Source organism: Etheostoma cragini, chromosome 12 (genome assembly GCF_013103735.1).
Source record: "Etheostoma cragini isolate CJK2018 chromosome 12, CSU_Ecrag_1.0, whole genome shotgun sequence".
NCBI classification, from domain to species: Eukaryota; Metazoa; Chordata; class Actinopteri; order Perciformes; family Percidae; genus Etheostoma; species Etheostoma cragini.
The window spans coordinates 23655461-23673597 of record NC_048418.1 but is presented as its reverse complement, the minus strand read 5'-3'; the positions used below and the strand labels follow the sequence as shown (position 1 = coordinate 23673597).

The 18137-nt window shown below is 39.7% G+C and overlaps 2 protein-coding genes across 2 annotated transcripts in view; both read left to right on the top strand.

The window, feature by feature from the left end:
• Nucleotides 1-2694: 2694 nt before the first annotated feature.
• sugp1 (SURP and G patch domain containing 1) lies at nucleotides 2695-9807 on the top strand. The gene is made up of 14 exons (XM_034888394.1): nucleotides 2695-2713; nucleotides 3466-3634; nucleotides 3822-3925; nucleotides 4233-4484; nucleotides 4633-4756; nucleotides 4851-4951; nucleotides 5289-5412; nucleotides 5492-5820; nucleotides 6189-6295; nucleotides 6548-6725; nucleotides 6849-6955; nucleotides 7974-8119; nucleotides 8986-9115; nucleotides 9288-9807. The coding sequence occupies exons 1-14, from the start codon at nucleotides 2695-2697 to the stop codon at nucleotides 9312-9314; spliced, it is 1917 nt and encodes a 638-aa protein (XP_034744285.1). The 3' UTR covers nucleotides 9315-9807.
• A 1077-nt stretch (nucleotides 9808-10884) lies between these two features.
• Nucleotides 10885-18137, top strand: part of stk11 (serine/threonine kinase 11) — a 15897-nt gene continuing 8644 nt past the window's right edge. The window contains exons 1-2 of the mRNA XM_034888643.1: nucleotides 10885-11077; nucleotides 11915-12873. Of these exons, the coding sequence (XP_034744534.1) occupies nucleotides 12590-12873 (284 nt within the window). The 5' untranslated portion in view covers nucleotides 10885-11077; nucleotides 11915-12589. The remainder of the gene's footprint in view (nucleotides 11078-11914; nucleotides 12874-18137) is intronic.

Genomic DNA, 18137 nt, shown 5'->3' with positions numbered 1-18137 from the left:
ACACACACACACACACACACACACACACACACACACACACACACACACACACACACACACACACACACACTAAATAAATAAGATACATGCTGGAATAAGGTTACATATCACAGATTAGTAACAGAAATGTCCTATTTTTAAGTTGATTTTATTTATTTTGTATTACTTCATTGGCAGTAATATATTTTATAAAAGTATTATACCTTTACCTTTTGTAATATATGTTCTGTGTTTGTCTGTTCCAATGCTCCATGCTTATTATAAGAAAAACAGTAGCTGGCAATTCATATCTAATGTTCTCATCCTTCATAAGAATATAGAGCCCTTTTGATGTTATACTTCATATATACTTCTCATGTTATACTGCTCCTTGACATGTCGGTGAGACTAACAGACACAACAGTACACCTAGCTAAAATTATGACCTCAACAGCTCTGCAAATGTTACCCTCATGAGGGTAATAAAGATGTAATGTAAGTGATGATTCAACTTTACAGTCATTTGGGAAGCTGTGTACTGCTGTTGAATTGTATTGGGTTATGCTGAGAGGTGTTTCTGTTATTTAGTCTACCGTCACTGATCTAAATGGGCTGGACTAAATAGTAGAGTGCCTCAGATTATAATGCAATACGATTAAGCAGCACCAAAAGCTGTTGCCACCAAAATACCATAAAACAGTCTTGTATTGCAAGACAAATTCCAGTGCATTAAACTGTCTTATCTTGAATATCATAACATTCATAAGAGTAGGGTTTATTGCAGAGTTCTTGTATTACAGTAGAATGCATTAGTTTTAACTAAGTGTGCTTGAACCTAATAAACTGGCAACGGGAGTATATGATGTCTAATAGTGGAAAATATACATTTTTCCTAAAAACACGTTTAACAAAGCGTTTAACAAATGTTAAATGTGTTTAATAACACATAATGTGCACTTCCAATTATTAAATACAATCTCCTGACAGTACCTGTCACACAGGTAAGCAGCTGGCTGGCTGTCAATAACGTAGCTGTTACTGTAACATTCAAGAAGCTTCCCATGAATGCCTGTAGGCAAGTGGACTGTTACCATAGCAATATTGTCTGGGACTGGCTTTTGGATAGATATTGTGAAAGTTTTACTTCTCTTTGAGCTACAACCAAAACATATGGAAGCCCATTGCCTTCAATGTTATGAAAAGAAATCCTTCATTCATTCATTTGACATACTTTCTCATTATTCTAAGACACCAGCTAGCTCATAATAATGACTTACAGGATTCCTTTTTCCCATGACTTTAGCAGAAAAAGCTTCCATAACAACAAGCTAAAAGCAAGCTAGAATCGTAATTTAATTCAGAAAGGGAACCTGTCTTCTGTTAGCTCGCTTGCTAGCGTTAAACGCCACCACTATGAGACTTGCCAAGCTGTTAATATGTGCGCTATTTAACTTTAGCTGCTTTTAATTATACCATAAAATATCTGAAATGAGACACAAGAGCATAACGTGAATCCACCCGACACGCTTGACTGTCACTCTGGAGCGTTGTTGCCTATGGGGCTAGCTAACAAGCATAGTTAACAGCAGCAGGTCGACGTGACTGGGTGTAAACCTCAACCACACACACATAGAACCGCACAAGCCCCAAAAAAACTACACATTTTTCAAATATTTCTCTTGGGTCCTTACCGGTAAACGCGGACTAATCTCTGCTGAACACCGGTGACAAAAAAACCGGCAGGGCCGTGGCGGAGCTTCAGCCATTTCTAAGCAGGAGGCTTCGTAATAACCGGACGGGTAGCAACAAGGGACACAACTAATCTTGACTTTCGAACAGTCTATGCTGTTGCAACGGGAAAGAACGAAAGACGCAAGACGCGGTGGAGGGTGGAAACGGAAACAAAGGAGGCCATGTAAGCTGGAAAAAATACCAAAAAGAAGACGGTAATATAGAATACAGTTGGACACTGACAGACTTTCTGTCATTGCTCTTCCATGTGATGTGACATGATTAACGTTAATAACACACTAAAATTATAGACCCCGGTCAAACATGACAGGCCCTCATTTTCAGACCTTTTTGAGAACAGTGCACACAGTAGTTTCTGCAGACCGGGCTCCAAATATTTTACTACATAAGTACAATTCGCAAAAGTGTTTTATTAAGTAGGCTACATGTACAATCTGTTGCAAAGCACTAATACCCCTGCAATAAATTCAATTTTGTTAAGTTTATAGTTCAAGTTTTGAAACTGTCAGTGTCATTTACATACATGCTGGGGACAGAATATTAGAACCGTCTAAACAATTCAATTCAATACCACTACACTAACAATGTCAACAAAGACTGAGCACAATAACCTTCACGAAGGCACATTTTATTTGCTATTGTAGATAGCATTTTGTGCTAGTTCATGCCTTTTGTGCATATGACCTATTTTGACAGGGGCAGTATTGAGGGGAAACACAGAAGGCATGTTTTCTCAAAATGTTCCTTTTGGGGATTTCATAAAATACAGGAGTCCTGTAGATTTGCAGAGTTCATAGTCGGTAAAGAGAATGCTTTTATTCTGGAAAACTACGAGCGGAAGTCTCGTTCCTGTGTTCGCCAATGGACTCAGCTTACTAATCATCTATTACGGTAGCAGCCAAAGGCCTCATTTTACTGCGTTAGTGTCGTTTTCGATTTTTTTTTTTTACTTCTGCTACTACTATGGAACCTAGCGATGCAGGTACATATTTATTGTGAATTTGACTTTGATGCTAACGCTAAATATGCTGCAGCTTACCTTATAAAACGCCTAAGTTAGCTATGGTAGTCGTTAGCTGTTAACGTAAACTACGATATAGCTAGGTTAGCTTTGTGTAACGTTAGCTGTAGGAGAGCTTGCTTGCTGGCGAAATCGGTGTGGCTAGCTAGCGACAACGTTAGCTAGTTAGCTAATGAAAGAAGTTAGTTATCATAAAAGACAACTTGCATTGTATTTACATAACTTCACAAATACCCGTTTGTCCGTTTCCTTAATTCTCCAACATGTAACGTTAATATACATGTATGTCGCATTTTCTCCCATTTCATAGCTTTTAGAAGTTGTTTTTTTATTTGTATGTTTTTTGGGTGCAATTTAGAAAACCTTTCTTGTATGCTAGTTTGCAATGCTGTAATATTACATATACATGTAACCATCTGCATATACCTTAAATAGGTTTAACCCTAGTAATATCCAGTAACAAAATATACAATAAACTCAAATACACACCATCAAAATTAGTTGTTTTGTTTTTCTTGTGTATCATAATGTTACTACAAATTGCATTTTATTAGTGCAGCCCTATGTTGTAGAAGGACAATAAATGACCCTTAAACCACAACTGGGGCAAGTTTCGTACGATGAATATTACAAAATGTCACACGTTACATTTGCTACCTGCCAGTTCCACAGCTGTATAACATGCTTATTGTTGTGATATATTGCTTTTTTAGGGCGAGGAGGATGGAAGTCCAAGCCTATCCAGCCACAGAAAAACAAGATGAACATGAATATTCTACGTCAAGAGAAGCTGATAGCTCAGAAGAAGAAGGAGATTGAGGCCAGAATGGCAGAGCAAGCAAAACTGAATCTGCAAACCCAGAGCAAGCCCCTGCCTCCAAGGTAACGTAAACTTATGGACCTGCAAATATGGCACAGACACGTAAAATTCAACATAAGTACTGTGTATATGTCTGATGCTGCCAGTCAGTATTGTTATGTGTGAATGTTTTATTTGGCACCAATTTTGGCTTGAAATTATAAAAAAAAGTATATTTAAACATTTCTTTATCCACTCTGATCCCAATAGTTATCCCATTCTTCAAGGAGGTACCTCAAACAAGTTTGTAAATGATGGAAGCTTCTTACAGCAGTTCATGAGGTTGCAGAAAGAGAAGTCCAACAATGTGTCTGGTCAGTACTTCACATGTAGTTTTGGCTTATCTAAAAGATGTTTAAAGATTTTTCAGGCTGTCTCATATAAGTCCTTGACAGCTCTACAGTTCGTGGGAGCTACAAATTTTAAAGAGGGCATCCTGACCTAAGGAAAGTCCAGATTAGGGACCGTGACATTACTTTTTATTACTTACTTGTGTTTGTTACCTACCAAATGTTGTGGTTGAAGAACAATCCTTATCATTTACAGCAGAAAGAATACATGAAGGCTTGTACTTTATATATATATATTTTTTTAATATGTCCTGTTTCATACACTTTCTAGGTTCCACCAGTGAAACAAAAAGTCCCACAACCTCTACTTCATCACCAGGAGGAAACACACTGCAGAAAAAGAGCATTCTTGTCGGCAAGCGGCCTGGCCTTGGAGTCAGTAGCATGCTTAGTCAGTTCAAGAATTACTCGCACTCCAAGAAGAGTCCTGTTCTCAGCCAGAGGCCAAGTGTGTTTTGTTCGCCAGATGACGACGACGACGAGGAAGAAGAATCTGACTACTCCGGATTCTTAGAAATGAAAGGTAATTCAAGGCCTGTGTTTTTCAGTGTATCTCTGGACAACTCCATGGCTTGGACATTTCAGTGCATCTTCTGCATACTCCAGTGCCTTGTGACTGGCATTTTGTCATAGGTGCCCATAGAGTAAATGTACTTATAGCCTGCTTAAAGTTTCTCCCCCAGAGGACTCAGACACCAGACTCATTATCGACAAGATGGCCTCTTTTGTGGCCGAGGGAGGAGCAGCACTGGAGAGAAAGGCCAAGGAAGACTACAAGGACAATCCTGTTTTCTCGTAAGTTTGAAGGACAGTGTAGCTCACCCAGATGTATTTACTCATACAGTATTTTCAAACTCATCTGATTTCACATGTTTTCCGTGCCTTTCAGATTTTTATATGATAAGAGCAGCATGGAGTATCTCTACTTCAAAAACAGAGTTGCTGTTTTGAGAAAGGATTTGCTGAGACCTGAGAATACGAAGGATAATGGTAAGATTGCCTCTTCCAGCACCTTGTCCACATTTCCTTTGTCTCATCTTTGTTTAAGTACATTTTTATAGTCTCAAATTGTGCACAACATTATACCTGCAGATACAAGTTTCGCAGCATAGGCATAGTGTGTGTAGTGGAGCCTCCTTGGGCTTTACATGGTGTTCATTTGTAGTAAATGCCTCACAATCCATACAGTTCCCCATTCACCACCCCTGTCCCCCTTGCTCCTCCTTCCTCTTCTATTGGCTCTAGACTGGTGGTGTGTGAGGGCCAGTTGAGTACGGTACAGTAGTAGAGTGTGAATTGAGCCCCAGTACTGATAGGCTGCTTAAAGTCTCCCCCCCAGTGGACGCGGAAACCCAGCAGGTTGTTGAGAACCTGGCCAGGTTTGTGGCAGAGGGTGGCCCCGAGGTGGAAGCCATGGCTGCTGTGCGTAACCGAGACAACCCTGCCTTCAGGTCAGTTGCTGCATATGTGTCACTGTGTTTCTTTTTTTAAGCCTGGTTTTTGACAAAATATCTGCTGTCCCTCCCTCAGTTTTTTATATGAACATCAAAGTCCAGTCCACCGCTTCTACAAAGAGAAAATACAGGAGTACCGTGCGGCAGCCTCCCAGAGCTTTTCACCTCCAGCAGCAGAGTTGAGAACAGACCCTCCGCGACCAGCTGCTCCGCCATTATCAGCAACCCCTCCATCGCTAAACCCCACTTCCCTACCCCAAATTCAGGAGGCAGAAACTCCGCCCGTCAAACGGAAGAGAAAGAGTAGATGGGGGTCGGAGGATGACAAAGTCGAGTTGCCCATTCCTCCCATCATGGTTCCTCAGGAGGTTAATGTTCCAGATCCTAACGCACCGTGTCTCTCTGGTACATAAACTTGGTTTTTACATTTTCTTTAAATGTGATATGTAAGTATAATATAAGTGCCTGCAGATTGTGTTCTTTTGGGGAATGGAAGTAATTAACATAAAACCTAATCTTGGTGCCACCTTTTTAGAAGGCAGTGTGAATATGTTTTTGGAGCTGATACCATTTTTCTGATATTATCCTACCCATACATTTTCATATTACTGTGCATTTTTTGGAAGAGTCATACAAGATAATACATATTGATGTGATGGCACCAGAAATCGTATTTGAAATCACATTTTAATAATTTGTTATTTTGGCTACAATATCACCCCATCCAGTAATGAACGTATGAATATATAAGCTTGTGATAACGTCTGTTTCAGCCCAGGATTTGAGAGGTCTTGGTTATAAGAAAGGGAAGCCTCTTGGTCTGGTAGGAGTGACAGAACTATCTGAGGACCAGAAGAAACAAATCAAAGAACAACAGGAGGTATGAAAGTGCCAACTGAATGAATTCATTCAGTGAAAATTACACTGCTGCATTTTTTAACTATATCTAAACTCTACCCCCCCCCCAAAATATTTTATTCACTTTTTGGCTTTTTTTATTATTATTTTTATTTAATCTGTTTTTTAGAATAATAAAAAGGCACATTGATGACTTGGGTTGATCTCACTATAAATTCAGGATTATTAGGCCCTGTAATCCATTATTTCTGTGTTGTTATCTCACACTCTGCAGATGCAAGAGATGTATGAAATGATCATGAAGCACAAGCGTGCAATGGCAGAGATGCAGGTGATGTGGGAGAAGGCCATTAGAGACCACCAACACGAATATGACAGTGATGAAGAAGTCGACCAGCAGGCAGGAACCTGGGAGCATCGTCTCCGGCAGATGGAAATGGAGAAGACCCGGGGTAAGGCTGACCATCAGTATGGAACATTGGTCTTTGCCTTGCAACACTATCAGCTGCCAGTACTTGATAATCAGTTCTTATTAAGATTAAAAAACAAAATATTTCTTGTCTGTACTTTTTCAGAGTGGGCAGAATCTCTGACAGAAATGGGTAAAGGGAAACATTTTATCGGTGACTTCCTGCCCCCTGAGGAGCTGGATAAGTTCATGGAAACCTTCAAGGCACTCAAGGTTAGTTTGCCTCTGATTTCACTTGTTCTCTGGCCTAATGTTGAACGGTTTTGCTGTTGGGCAACTGCAAGGATTGCCCAGAATCCATTGATTTCAGTTTTAGATGTAATTGAAGACTAACACACTAATGTAATTATTATATAATAATAATTATTTTCAGGCATCCAACAGTGTTTTGTTTACAGAGAAGAAGAAAAACATTTTTATCTACTCTCTGCAGGATCTCTTTAGAGTACTGTAAAACGTGTTTCATACATCTTTAGTGTAATTTGTGGTAGCTGTCAGCCCTTGAAATGTCTGCTTCTCCACAGGAAGGCCATAAACAATAAAATAGGTCCAGGGTCAATTGGAAATATCTGTAAACAGGATTGTAATCATTCATCCATGCCTCTGTTTTCAAGCTGCTTATCCAGGTCGGGGCACTGTGGTATCGGCCAGCAGAGCAACCTAGACGTCCCTTTTCCCTGCAAATTCCTCTCTCTCCTCCTGAGAGATCCCCAGGAGGAGACTGTAATTTGCACTTGTTTATTTGAAAGTCTGTTTAACGCGGTTTGGCACTGTTGGGAAAACTAAACTATTTTTGTATGCCTTTTAAAAATTGAAAAACAGCCGAGCATGACAATAGAGATTTTTATCTAATGCAAATGTACTTCCATAGGCATGAAAAGTTAGAGACCAAGGCTTGGAAGTGTTAAACACAGCAAACCATTTGAGTGCAATGGTTAAAATGGGAAAAATTAAATTTGTCCTCAGGTTCTTTCAGGTTGTATTTAGCAAAGACTTCCAGTGCGAAGTGGAAGCACATCAAACCCTCATGTATTTAACAGCCTCAGATAAGTCAAATCTACTAAATAATACAAGATCTTGCCTAAACCCACACTAAATAAGCATTCAAGAATCCTCCCACCCGCCATAATTTTTTTTAGAAAGAGACTAATTGGTATTGGAGAGAGTGAAATGGTGCAACACCTCATTGTGTAAGGCATAATTTCCCAACTTGATTCTTCTTGCCTTGCAGGAGGGCCGCGACCCAGACTACTCAGAATACAAAGAGTTTAAGTTGACGGTGGAAAATCTCGGTTTCCGAATGCTTATGAAGATGGGCTGGAAGGAAGGTGAAGGCCTGGGCAGTGACGGACAGGGCATCAAGGCTCCTGTCAACAAGTGAGCATTCATCTTCAATACATTTGCCTTTCATTGCATTTGTTCATCATTTAGAGGACACTTGTCAATGACTAAAATCTTTATTTTAATGCTTTTACTTACACTCTGAACTTTTACATTCTATGGACAATAATGCACCAATTCATCACTAAATAAAATTCCTTGAATGTGCAAATCTGAGTGAAGCTACGCTACTGATATTTGAAAGCATGAAAACTTCATTTTCTATTAATCTTAAATAACAACAGAATCAATAAGACAAAGTGCAAAGTAGGGTACACAACAGAAACAGTTGATGTGACTAATTGTGTGTTTTTTGCACAACGTGAACGTTCTAGTCTACTATCTCGCAAGTCTAGCTGCACAACTGTGTTGACATTGTGCATCTTTTTGTTGGCCTTTACACCTGAGCAAAGCTTTTTCACAGCAGACATTGTGACTTGTCATTGTAAGGAAAGCACAGGTGTTAATAATAACAATAATAATGCTAATAACATTTACAACAGCTCCGTTCTCTTCAAGTGTCCTGTTAAGTCATGACAATAAGCCGGCATGTGCAAAACCAGGACCCTGAAACTTGAGCATCTACTGCAAAAGGGATTCAACCATTCATTAAAGTTATTATTTTCACATGGCTTTTCTATTGTGTTACATAGCTTATGTAAAAAAAAAAACTGTTTTTGAATTGTTTTGCTTTATCCAGATAAACTTGAGTCTAACACTATTTTGTTAGCTCTCAGAATACCAAACCGAGAAGAGAAACCAAATGTGTGTGTGTGTGTGTGTGTGTGTGTGTGTGTGTGTGTGTGTCTCTCTGTGTGTCTGTGTGTGTCTGTGTGTGTCTGTGTGTCTCTGTCCCACCTAAGGGGAACTACCGCCATGAACGGTGCGGGGTTCGGAGTTGACCGTCCGGCTGAGCTCACCAAAAATGACGATGAGTACGATGCTTATAGAAAAAGGATGATGCTTGCTTACCGCTTCCGGCCAAACCCGCTGGTAACTTCTGTTTCATATTTTGTTCTGTTTGTTGGTACACTATTTTTTGAATTTGAAGTGTTACAGCCTTCACTTCTTAGTTCTTCATTGAGTTTTATGCTGATCCATTCATCAGGGTCAAGTGTTCTTTGCTATAATTGAATTTAATTCCGTTTTTTTTTTGTTTCCACAGAATAATCCTCGGAGACCTTATTACTGATGTAGAGGACTGTTTTTGTTTTTTTATTTGTTCCTGTTTATCACAACTTAAAACCTGTTTTCTGCAGCTGCCCCTGCTCTGTTTAGTTGTTAAATAGACCGTGGCACAGTAGAAATAAAAAAATTTGAAGTTTGTGAAAAGTAGAAAAATGAGTAGATTCTCCATTACATTTGAGGCTTAATTTGGGTAAAAGCAATGTTGTTTTTACATTTCAATTTAATACTGTAACTGTAACTTAAAATATATGGACTGAACATCGCCTGCCTTCCAGAGTGATTTCACTCTTCAGTTTGTGTGACCGTTTTGTTCTAATTCAGAGCTTGATTCAACGCTTCATTCCCAACTATATAATACAGTACTGTATTAGCATACAATCTTCTGTATATTTTTTGCATTGGGTAATTTTCCTCACTGCACTATAACTAATTTTTGATTCATGTCATCATATTCTTCAGTGTTCACAATAAAAAATAAAAAAAACAATCGCCACTTACTGAAATGTGGAGTTGTAACTGATGTCTTAGAACAACTGTATTTACCTGTTTATTCCCTGTTTATTAGGAAATAAGCTGAGATTAACTCACGTTATGTTAATAGTGCATGTATCTATCAAATCATGTTGATAACTGCCATAGTGTTCATTTTTGCATGGTTCTTGTCAGCATTGAGCCATTGAGTAGAGTTGATTAGTTTCAAGCAGCCAGTCGTGAGAAGGAGGGTAACAGATCAGTGAAATCAGACCTTCAGATTGCCATTCCCCAGGGGGGTTTACATGGGATAAATATAACTCAGAAATCCCTGCTAAGCAAGAGAATCAATCAGAGGCAACTTAAGCCTCATTAAAAAGTAAACGATGGCTTTGGTTGGTCAGTGGCATCGTTAAGTTAATGTTGAATGTAAGGGTGCAGGTAAATATTATTTTCTTCATCCGTTATTTGTTTGGTTCATAATATGGAAGACCATTGTGAAACATGTTCTTAGAGCCCATGTAGTATAATCAAAGTGTTTTGTCTGAAACCTATCCAAAATAGAATAAATGTACTATCTTAAAAGATAAAGAAACTCATAAAATCTTAACATTTTAGAACATTTTTGCGTGTAAAATGATTTATCAAAACGGTTTCTAAATATTTCCCGTAAATTTATGAATTTACGGAAGAGTTGCCACTCCGGAGCTACTGGACAGTACAGTTGAAAGTAGGGTGGGGTTAAGGGAAGGCAAGTATCAAACCAACTCAAATAAATGCATTTTATCTTAATTTCAGTGTGAATTATAATTAATGTTTATTAAAATGAACACCCTGTTGAAAAAGTACTGCAGTTAAGAGGGAGGGTGTGTTCCGTACCAATGGGATTAGACAATTTAATCTAAAAGAATGATTACTTTAAAAAAAATATATATATATATATAAATATATATATATATATATATATATATATATATATATATATATATATACACACACACACACACACACACACACACACTTGTTTAACTAGTTATTGTCAGCACTGGTTGACATTCTCGTTTCCCCTTAATTTGGGGGAGGGACGAACTTTGATTTGACGTATTAACGTGACGTGACGCATGTATGGGCTGTCAGTGCGAGTCGGGGGGGGAGGTAAACAAGATGGCGACAACCTGAGTAGCAAGAGTAACGCGAAGAGTCCGAAAATTTAACTGATAGACCCTAGTGAAATTTTCGCTTCACTCAGGAAGGACACAGACGAAATAAAACCAAAAACGGCAACAAGATTCAAAGGTGAGACCCCGCACCAGCTTGTTAGCTTGTTAAATAGCTGCATAGCTAGCTAGCCATTTACATTGTACTCTGAACGGTTTGCTAGGCATCGCAACTCCGGTTAGCTTGCGTTTGTATCTCGTTTGTTTCTCCGTTGAACTTGGGGCTGGTTTGGCTATTGAGGCTCATTTTCGTTTTGCTGTTAGGTGAGGATAATACGATACGGTCAGAGAATAATTCTCTTCAGCTATATTGGCGCTTCTCCACCGGCAAATCAGGTGAAGTTGGCTAACGCTAATCTTCACGTCAGGCAAAGTTGTCAATTGCTAGCTTGCGCTGCATAACCACCGTTGGCTACAGTTGTGTGACGACGTTTCGGTTATTCTCCCCAAGTAAATCTTAGCCACATTAAATTAATTGCCGTTGCTTTTAACCAGATTTCGGAGTTAAAACCTGCAATGCTAGCAAATGTGTATGGCGTTATATGGATAAACCACAAAGTAAGAGTCTATGTTGGCAGGCTAGTTCATTCAAGCAAACGTGTTATGTTAGCTTACAGCTAGCTAATAGTTAACACTTTTTTTCTTTTTTTTTCAACCGAACGACAAAACTTTCAAATGTAGCTAACTCACGCACGACTTGAATTAAAGTGGGGTGCTACATTTGTACCTAAATATCAATACATTATAATATTTCGTGGCTGATGTGAACCTCACTGCAGAATGGAAACCCAGTAAGGTTAACCGGTCAAGTGTTGTGATGTCTGGACAGTGTTTACCAAAGAGGGCTAGCTGAGTTTAAATACGAGCGAAAGCTATACTTGTATCTCAATGATATTTAAAACACCCTTGTTTTCAGGCACCATGCGGTAGGAACAGTGGTGACATGGAAGACACCTGAGGACGTCTGGACATATTGGATGGCTCAGTCGACCTCCATGAGCTGGGCTCATACCAGAGATTGGGCTGATACTGCTGCATGCGTTTGGCTGTAGATCTGTGCTTGGATCGAGTACAGCTGTCCACACTTGTTTATCCTGAGGAAACCTATGCTGTGAAGCATGGGCCTTTGACAGAAATGCTGTGCTGCATAGCCTTGAAGGAGGACTGGTCGCTTCTACCTAAGGCTGTATGGTATTAAATTCATATAAACGTTATTTAGACTAAAGCAGAAAAGAATAACATTCTAGAATCATAATTCTCTTATTTCTGTTCAACTGCACATGTAGTTCAAAATGCATCGTATACTGCACTAACTTGGCACTGGACCCAACAGATTCTTCTCTTCTGTTTGCACCTCCTTAACGTTTACAAAATGGGATTGATCCCCGAACTCCTCCCTTAACTCTCAGGCCTGATTATTCTATCACCTGTGTTCAGTATTTTGTAATTCATCTGTATTCCATCTTGTGGAATTAAAACATTCGGCCCAGTGCTGAAAGGTTACAAGTGGATTACTCTACAGCAGCAAACATAGCTATTTGCGGACGTTTTTGCACAGGAGGCTTAAGTTGTGGCCACCAATCTATCAGTCATGAGTACCGGCGAGCTGCATCATCTTAACTATCTAAATGAAAATGAACTGATGGAGATGGATACTTTCATTCACCGTATTGACTCTACAGAGGTGATCTACCAGCCACGAAGGAAGAGGGCAAAGTTGATCGGAAAGTACTTGATGGGGGATCTACTAGGCGAGGGATCTTATGGGAAAGTGAAAGAGATGCTGGACTCAGAGACTCTTTGTCGCAGGGCTGTCAAAATACTAAAGAAGAAGAAGCTGAGGAGGATTCCCAATGGAGAAGCCAATGTGAAAAAGTGAGTGTTTTCAGATTTGTCAAGCTGCTTTTTTTTTTCTAACCCTTTTGCTGCACTCTAACAGTGTCATAACAACATTGTTACTGAATCCTCACCTGTAATGTGATTCATTTCTGCTAATGTGAAGGGTCTTTGCAGTTAGGGGTAGTCAGTAATCCTGAGATACAGTAACATTGGCTTGACAGTAATGCTTAATGTTAATGAGTTAATTCATTTGAATAATCCCCACTGAAATTTAAGGACTTTAATGATTTTGTTTTCATGACTGCGCCCCAATGATAGTCCGTTCATGCCTGTCCCACTTTATTACATTCAAATCTTTCCCTTGAAATTTCTACTACCAGTATAAATACTCAGATAATACTGTTTTGATGATTTACTTCACTTTCTACAAGAAGCGTTTTTTCTTATTTAACTTGGCAAATAAGCCAAACTTGTTAAATGCAATTCACACATTCATTTGTTAATTAGGGGCTGTATGTAATTAGGGCTGTATCCGGATATTCGTTTGATAGGTAGGTTTTCAGTTTTTCCATTTTGGGATTTAAATATTCTTTTCTTTTTTTACTGTGGTGTTTTGTCAGTATTAAGCCGCTAGCTCCTGGCTAATTTATGCAGCGCTATGTCATCCATCTCAGCCAAGAACGGAGAAATGTTGCTTTACAAGCAAGCAGTCTGATCTGTGTAGAGGTCTGTATGGTTACACTGTAGCGGCCTGGTCTCGTTATCAGGCAGTTTGATAAAGGTAAACATAGTACAACCGTTCATAACGGCAATTCATCAGACAGGCAAAAATGCAATTTCCATTTTTTGCATGAGCTAAAAAGTTAAGACATATTCAGCTTTTAGGGGAAAACAACCAATGTCACCCTGCGGTGGACAATCATGTAACTGGAGCTAAGACCTGTCTGTCCATATCGGGGCATGAGAGTCCCGTTACTGTAACCAGGAAACATCACTGCCTCTATCGCTGCAACAAAAGTCTTAAACACTATGAAGGTAAATAACGAAGCGCAAACACTGAACTGCCGAGGAGTGTGTAGACAATAGGGGAATGTGTCCTGCAACAACAAAGCAAAGTCGCTTCAAGATGTCAGTCAGTCACTCAGTACTCCAAAGTGTTACGGTTAAGTACCTATTCATACAGATTAGATAATTTGTATGGTTAAGTACTGACTAGCTAGGTATGAAACTAGTGTGACAACATGTACAAAGTCTTAGTTTTACACACAAACATGGAGCTGTGCCATCATTTAAATGTCCAACACTCTCTTACATTAATCTGTCCTTGTTTAGGAATAGTTATGGCCTGAGGTTAAAAGCTCCTGAGCCTCACAGTGCTGGCTTGGTGTATCCTGGTTTATACCTTATACCTGACCTCAACAGGAAGAAAAGGCTGATACCTGGATGCTTTGGATCTGTAATGATTTGCTTAGAATTTTAGCCTGGTGTAAATATCCTCTAGGCATGGCCTAATTGCATTATTGTATGTTCAGCCGATCAAACCACTCTTTCGGTCCTATTCGGGGTTGTTTCCGTACCAGGCAGTGATGTTCCCCGTCAGGATGCTCTTAATGATGCAGGAGTAGAAATTCCTCAGTATTTGAGTGGATGCCTGAATGTTTCCTCAGGCTACTAAGGTGAAGTATCTGCAAGGTCAGGCCCAGGGTGATGTGAACACCAAGGTACATGAAGCTGTCCACTCTCTCCCCTGAAGACCTGTTGATATTAAGGGAGGGGGCATAGTTTCCATAGTTTCACCCCTGCTTCTTACCAATGTCCACTATCTTCTCTTTAATCTCGCTAAAGTTCATGAGTAGGTTGTTTAATCCCAGGTCCTTGAGCTTTGTGACAAACCTAGAGGGAACTATGGTGTTAAATGCTGAACTGTTGCCAATGAACAGCAACCTCATGAAGCTTTTTTCAGGTAAGATAGGGTGGTGTGGAGGAAATGTCCTACAGCATCTTCTGTTGTTTGATTGGGACGGTGGGCAAACTGTAATGGGTCCACTGTGCTCGGTAGTAAGAAGCAGATGTAATCATCGAGCAGTAATTCAAAGCATTTCATCACCACAGAGGTGGGAACCCTAGAGATGGTGGACTTCTTAAAGCTCGTGGTTGTGACAGACTGAGCCAGTGATAGGTTGAAAATCATAGTGAACATCGGCGCTAGTTGGTCAGTACACAGACCGTCAGGTCCTGCTCCTTTCCTGGATTCCATGATTGAAAGCCCTCCTGATGCCTTTCTCAGAAAGGGAGATGGTAGCAAGGTGCCCCCACCCATCTATTTACCTCTTCTTCACAAACACCACAGGCAAGAAATGGGGTTGCTGTAATCAAGGTGAAGGAATAAGAGAAACTTGGTTAACACATCTAGATCTAGTTTATTTTTATTTATTTTTTTTAGACAATGTTCTATTTGTTCCCGGCTCTATCGTCTTTTTCTTAATACCTCTGCAATATGGCTGTCATGTCAACATATTCAAACTTTTCTTCTGCATCCCCTGTTCCCTGATGAGTATCGGAAAGTTTAATCACACAACAGTTGATTAAATATTACTCCAGTCTTTCGCTGTGGGCCTCTGCTAATTATAGAGGCAGCTTTATAAAACTGTCAAAATGAGTTCACACAGAGAGAAAGAAGAGATGGCAAAACGGCAGCTCGATTTTGTCGGCCTTGAAGTAGCTTCTATTTATTATGTATCCAGACTAACTTACTGAAGTCTATCCCAGAATATTGTGTTAACCAATCTTTGATCAGCAACGTAAAGTTAAGAAATACCAAATTCTCCCTTTTTCCTTGGTCTCCAGTTTGTTGGGACTGTAAGCAGCCTGTCAGCAGCTCGACGGTAACAGCTGCAGTTGTCCATCAGTGTCTACACTGGATCCCTTCATCCATAGTATTATTTTTCACTGAGAAGTGTTTTTAGAGAACTAACAACCCATTCCACCATGTGTTAACATGCTTAAAAAACTAATTTAAAGTGTGTGACATGCAAGCTGTTATGTGGGTGTATGCCAAGTGTTGCATATAACTAAAGTGTTTATCTTTCTGGAGATGGATGACTGAAAAGTTTAGCGGTTGTAAGAAATTGACCATAGATTAGAAAAGAAGGCCACTGAGGTGAGGTGCGGAAGCCATAAAATGACATCACGACAGTTGTTTTTTTCTGATGCGGAGGCTTTGCAAGTTGTCGCCAGGCCCCCGTCAAATCTGGAAAGTCCCAGTCCCCAAGTTGAATAGTTTTGCAAAGAGGAATGCTTACAAAAAATAACTTTCACTGTTAATGTGAGTGCGATTAGTAATTCAGATTGTAAATAAAAAAAATTATGAAAACAAATTCAAGAGTAGGCCTGCACGATTTGCGGGAAATATGAATCATGAATTTTTTAATCTTAGAATTGATATCACGATTCGCTGACACGTTTTTTTCTTACAAAGTGTAACGTTTATTGCACACATGAACCATGACAAAACAAATTGACTGTACCAAACATAGATTCATGTTTTGGCCCCTATAGCACATTGGTCATGGCATAAAGCCTGTAAACATAGAGGCTTCAATGAAAAGAAGGGGGGAGCGTTGCGGCGCTTCGGAGCGCTTTAAAACCCATTTTATACGGTCTGTTTAAAAGTCACAGAAGAACATAGAAGTGTTTGTAACGCAGTCGGCTCGTAAAATTGAATAAGAATCAAAGTAAATTAAAAACATTTTTTACAAATTAAATCGTGAACAGGGGATAATCGAGGTCACAATTTTATAACGATGAATCGTGCAGGCTTATGTAAGAGGGTAAATATTGGGTATTGTACTTTGGATTGAAGCTGCTTCAATTAAGAAAACGGACCACACTCAAATATTTACTTACTGTTGCCATACACTTACTTGTGTCATCCTGAAGTCCCAAATATGTCTAATACCATAAATAAGTTTTAACTTCCTCTGGGTGACAAGGTGGTAAGTCTAGAGCAATGTTCTGCTTTTCTTGTTTTCAAAGGTGTGTTTAAAAAAAAAAAAAATATTCTGGCTTTATTTACATGTTTTGGACAAAGCTGCAGTTGTAGCTCTGTAGACCACAGTAGTCAGTCTTACTTGGTGGAAGCCTTGTGTTTTCCAGTCGGAGAAAGCTAGATGTTCAACCCTGTAAAGGCTTGTTTGTGTGTGGATGCCGTACTAGCCCCCAGCACCCCCCAGCACTCCCCCACCCACCTACAGCCTTGGTTTAGCATTCCTGTCTGCCAAACACTTCCTGCTTTTACAGGGTGACTGTGGGAATAGGCATGCTCATACTGGCATTTATTGAGCAATGCAACTCCTGTTTCTACGGCAACACCCCGAATGCCATGCCCTAGTTTGGAATGACAAGAGCACACTTGGACACACATGCATGCTCTAAACTAGACACAGAATCTAAACCAGCACAGTGTAGACACAGATTTTGATCATTTTAATTTAGCTAGTTTTGTGCCAGAGTAGCTGCCGTATCGCTGAGTGCTGAAATCGTCTCAGCTCTGCAGCCTATAGGCCTTGAACACACAGGTCCATCGACACACACTGGAACTTGGAGACTGCAGATGGACTGCAGCAATCACTGTGCCTTAGTGACAGCAAGCCTCTGTTTTTATGATTTGTTTAATGGAAACAAAAAGTGATGCAGATGCAGCTTGGCTTGCTACATTACAAACCTCTCATCTGCACTTTCTATTCAGCTGCATAGCAGATATGTACAGCTTTAAATTCTGCTATTCATTATTCCTTACCATATTTTAATCATAATTCTGTTTTCATGTGTGCATGAGTCAGCTGTCTATTTATTTATTTTTGTTACCCGGGCAGTGATGCAGCAGTATCTGCTTGTGTGCGTCTGTGTGCAAGCGCGAGGCTGACTAGGCCCAGAATATCCATTTGTCAGTAGTGAGATTGTGTATAAGGCAGAGGACTGACACAGCTCATGAACAGCAGGGTGACTGATAAGGGACAAGTAAGCTCCAATGTGTTTGTTGTGAGATAGTGTCAAAGTAAAAAAAGAAAATAAGACATGACACCTCAGCAATGTAAAATCTCTGCCAAAAATTGTCTTTTGGCAGAGGCCCTCTCCCTTTTATTTAATTTATACTGCTTATTGATTTTGATTGAATTTACACTCTGTTTTGTTAGTAATCACTACACAAAGGCCTGCAATGCACACACATGCTCATGCACAAACTGAGAGCTGTCAGAGTGAGTGGGCTGCCAGCTGGACCAGCACCCTGAGCGGTTGGG

Excerpts from the sequence above, each read along its gene's own strand:
- sugp1 (XM_034888394.1), top strand. Across the intron at positions 3,635-3,821 it reads AGCAAGCCCCTGCCTCCAAG|TTATCCCATTCTTCAAGGAG; the intron begins GTAACGTAAACT and ends TGATCCCAATAG. Across the intron at positions 6,296-6,547 it reads AAATCAAAGAACAACAGGAG|ATGCAAGAGATGTATGAAAT; the intron begins GTATGAAAGTGC and ends CACACTCTGCAG.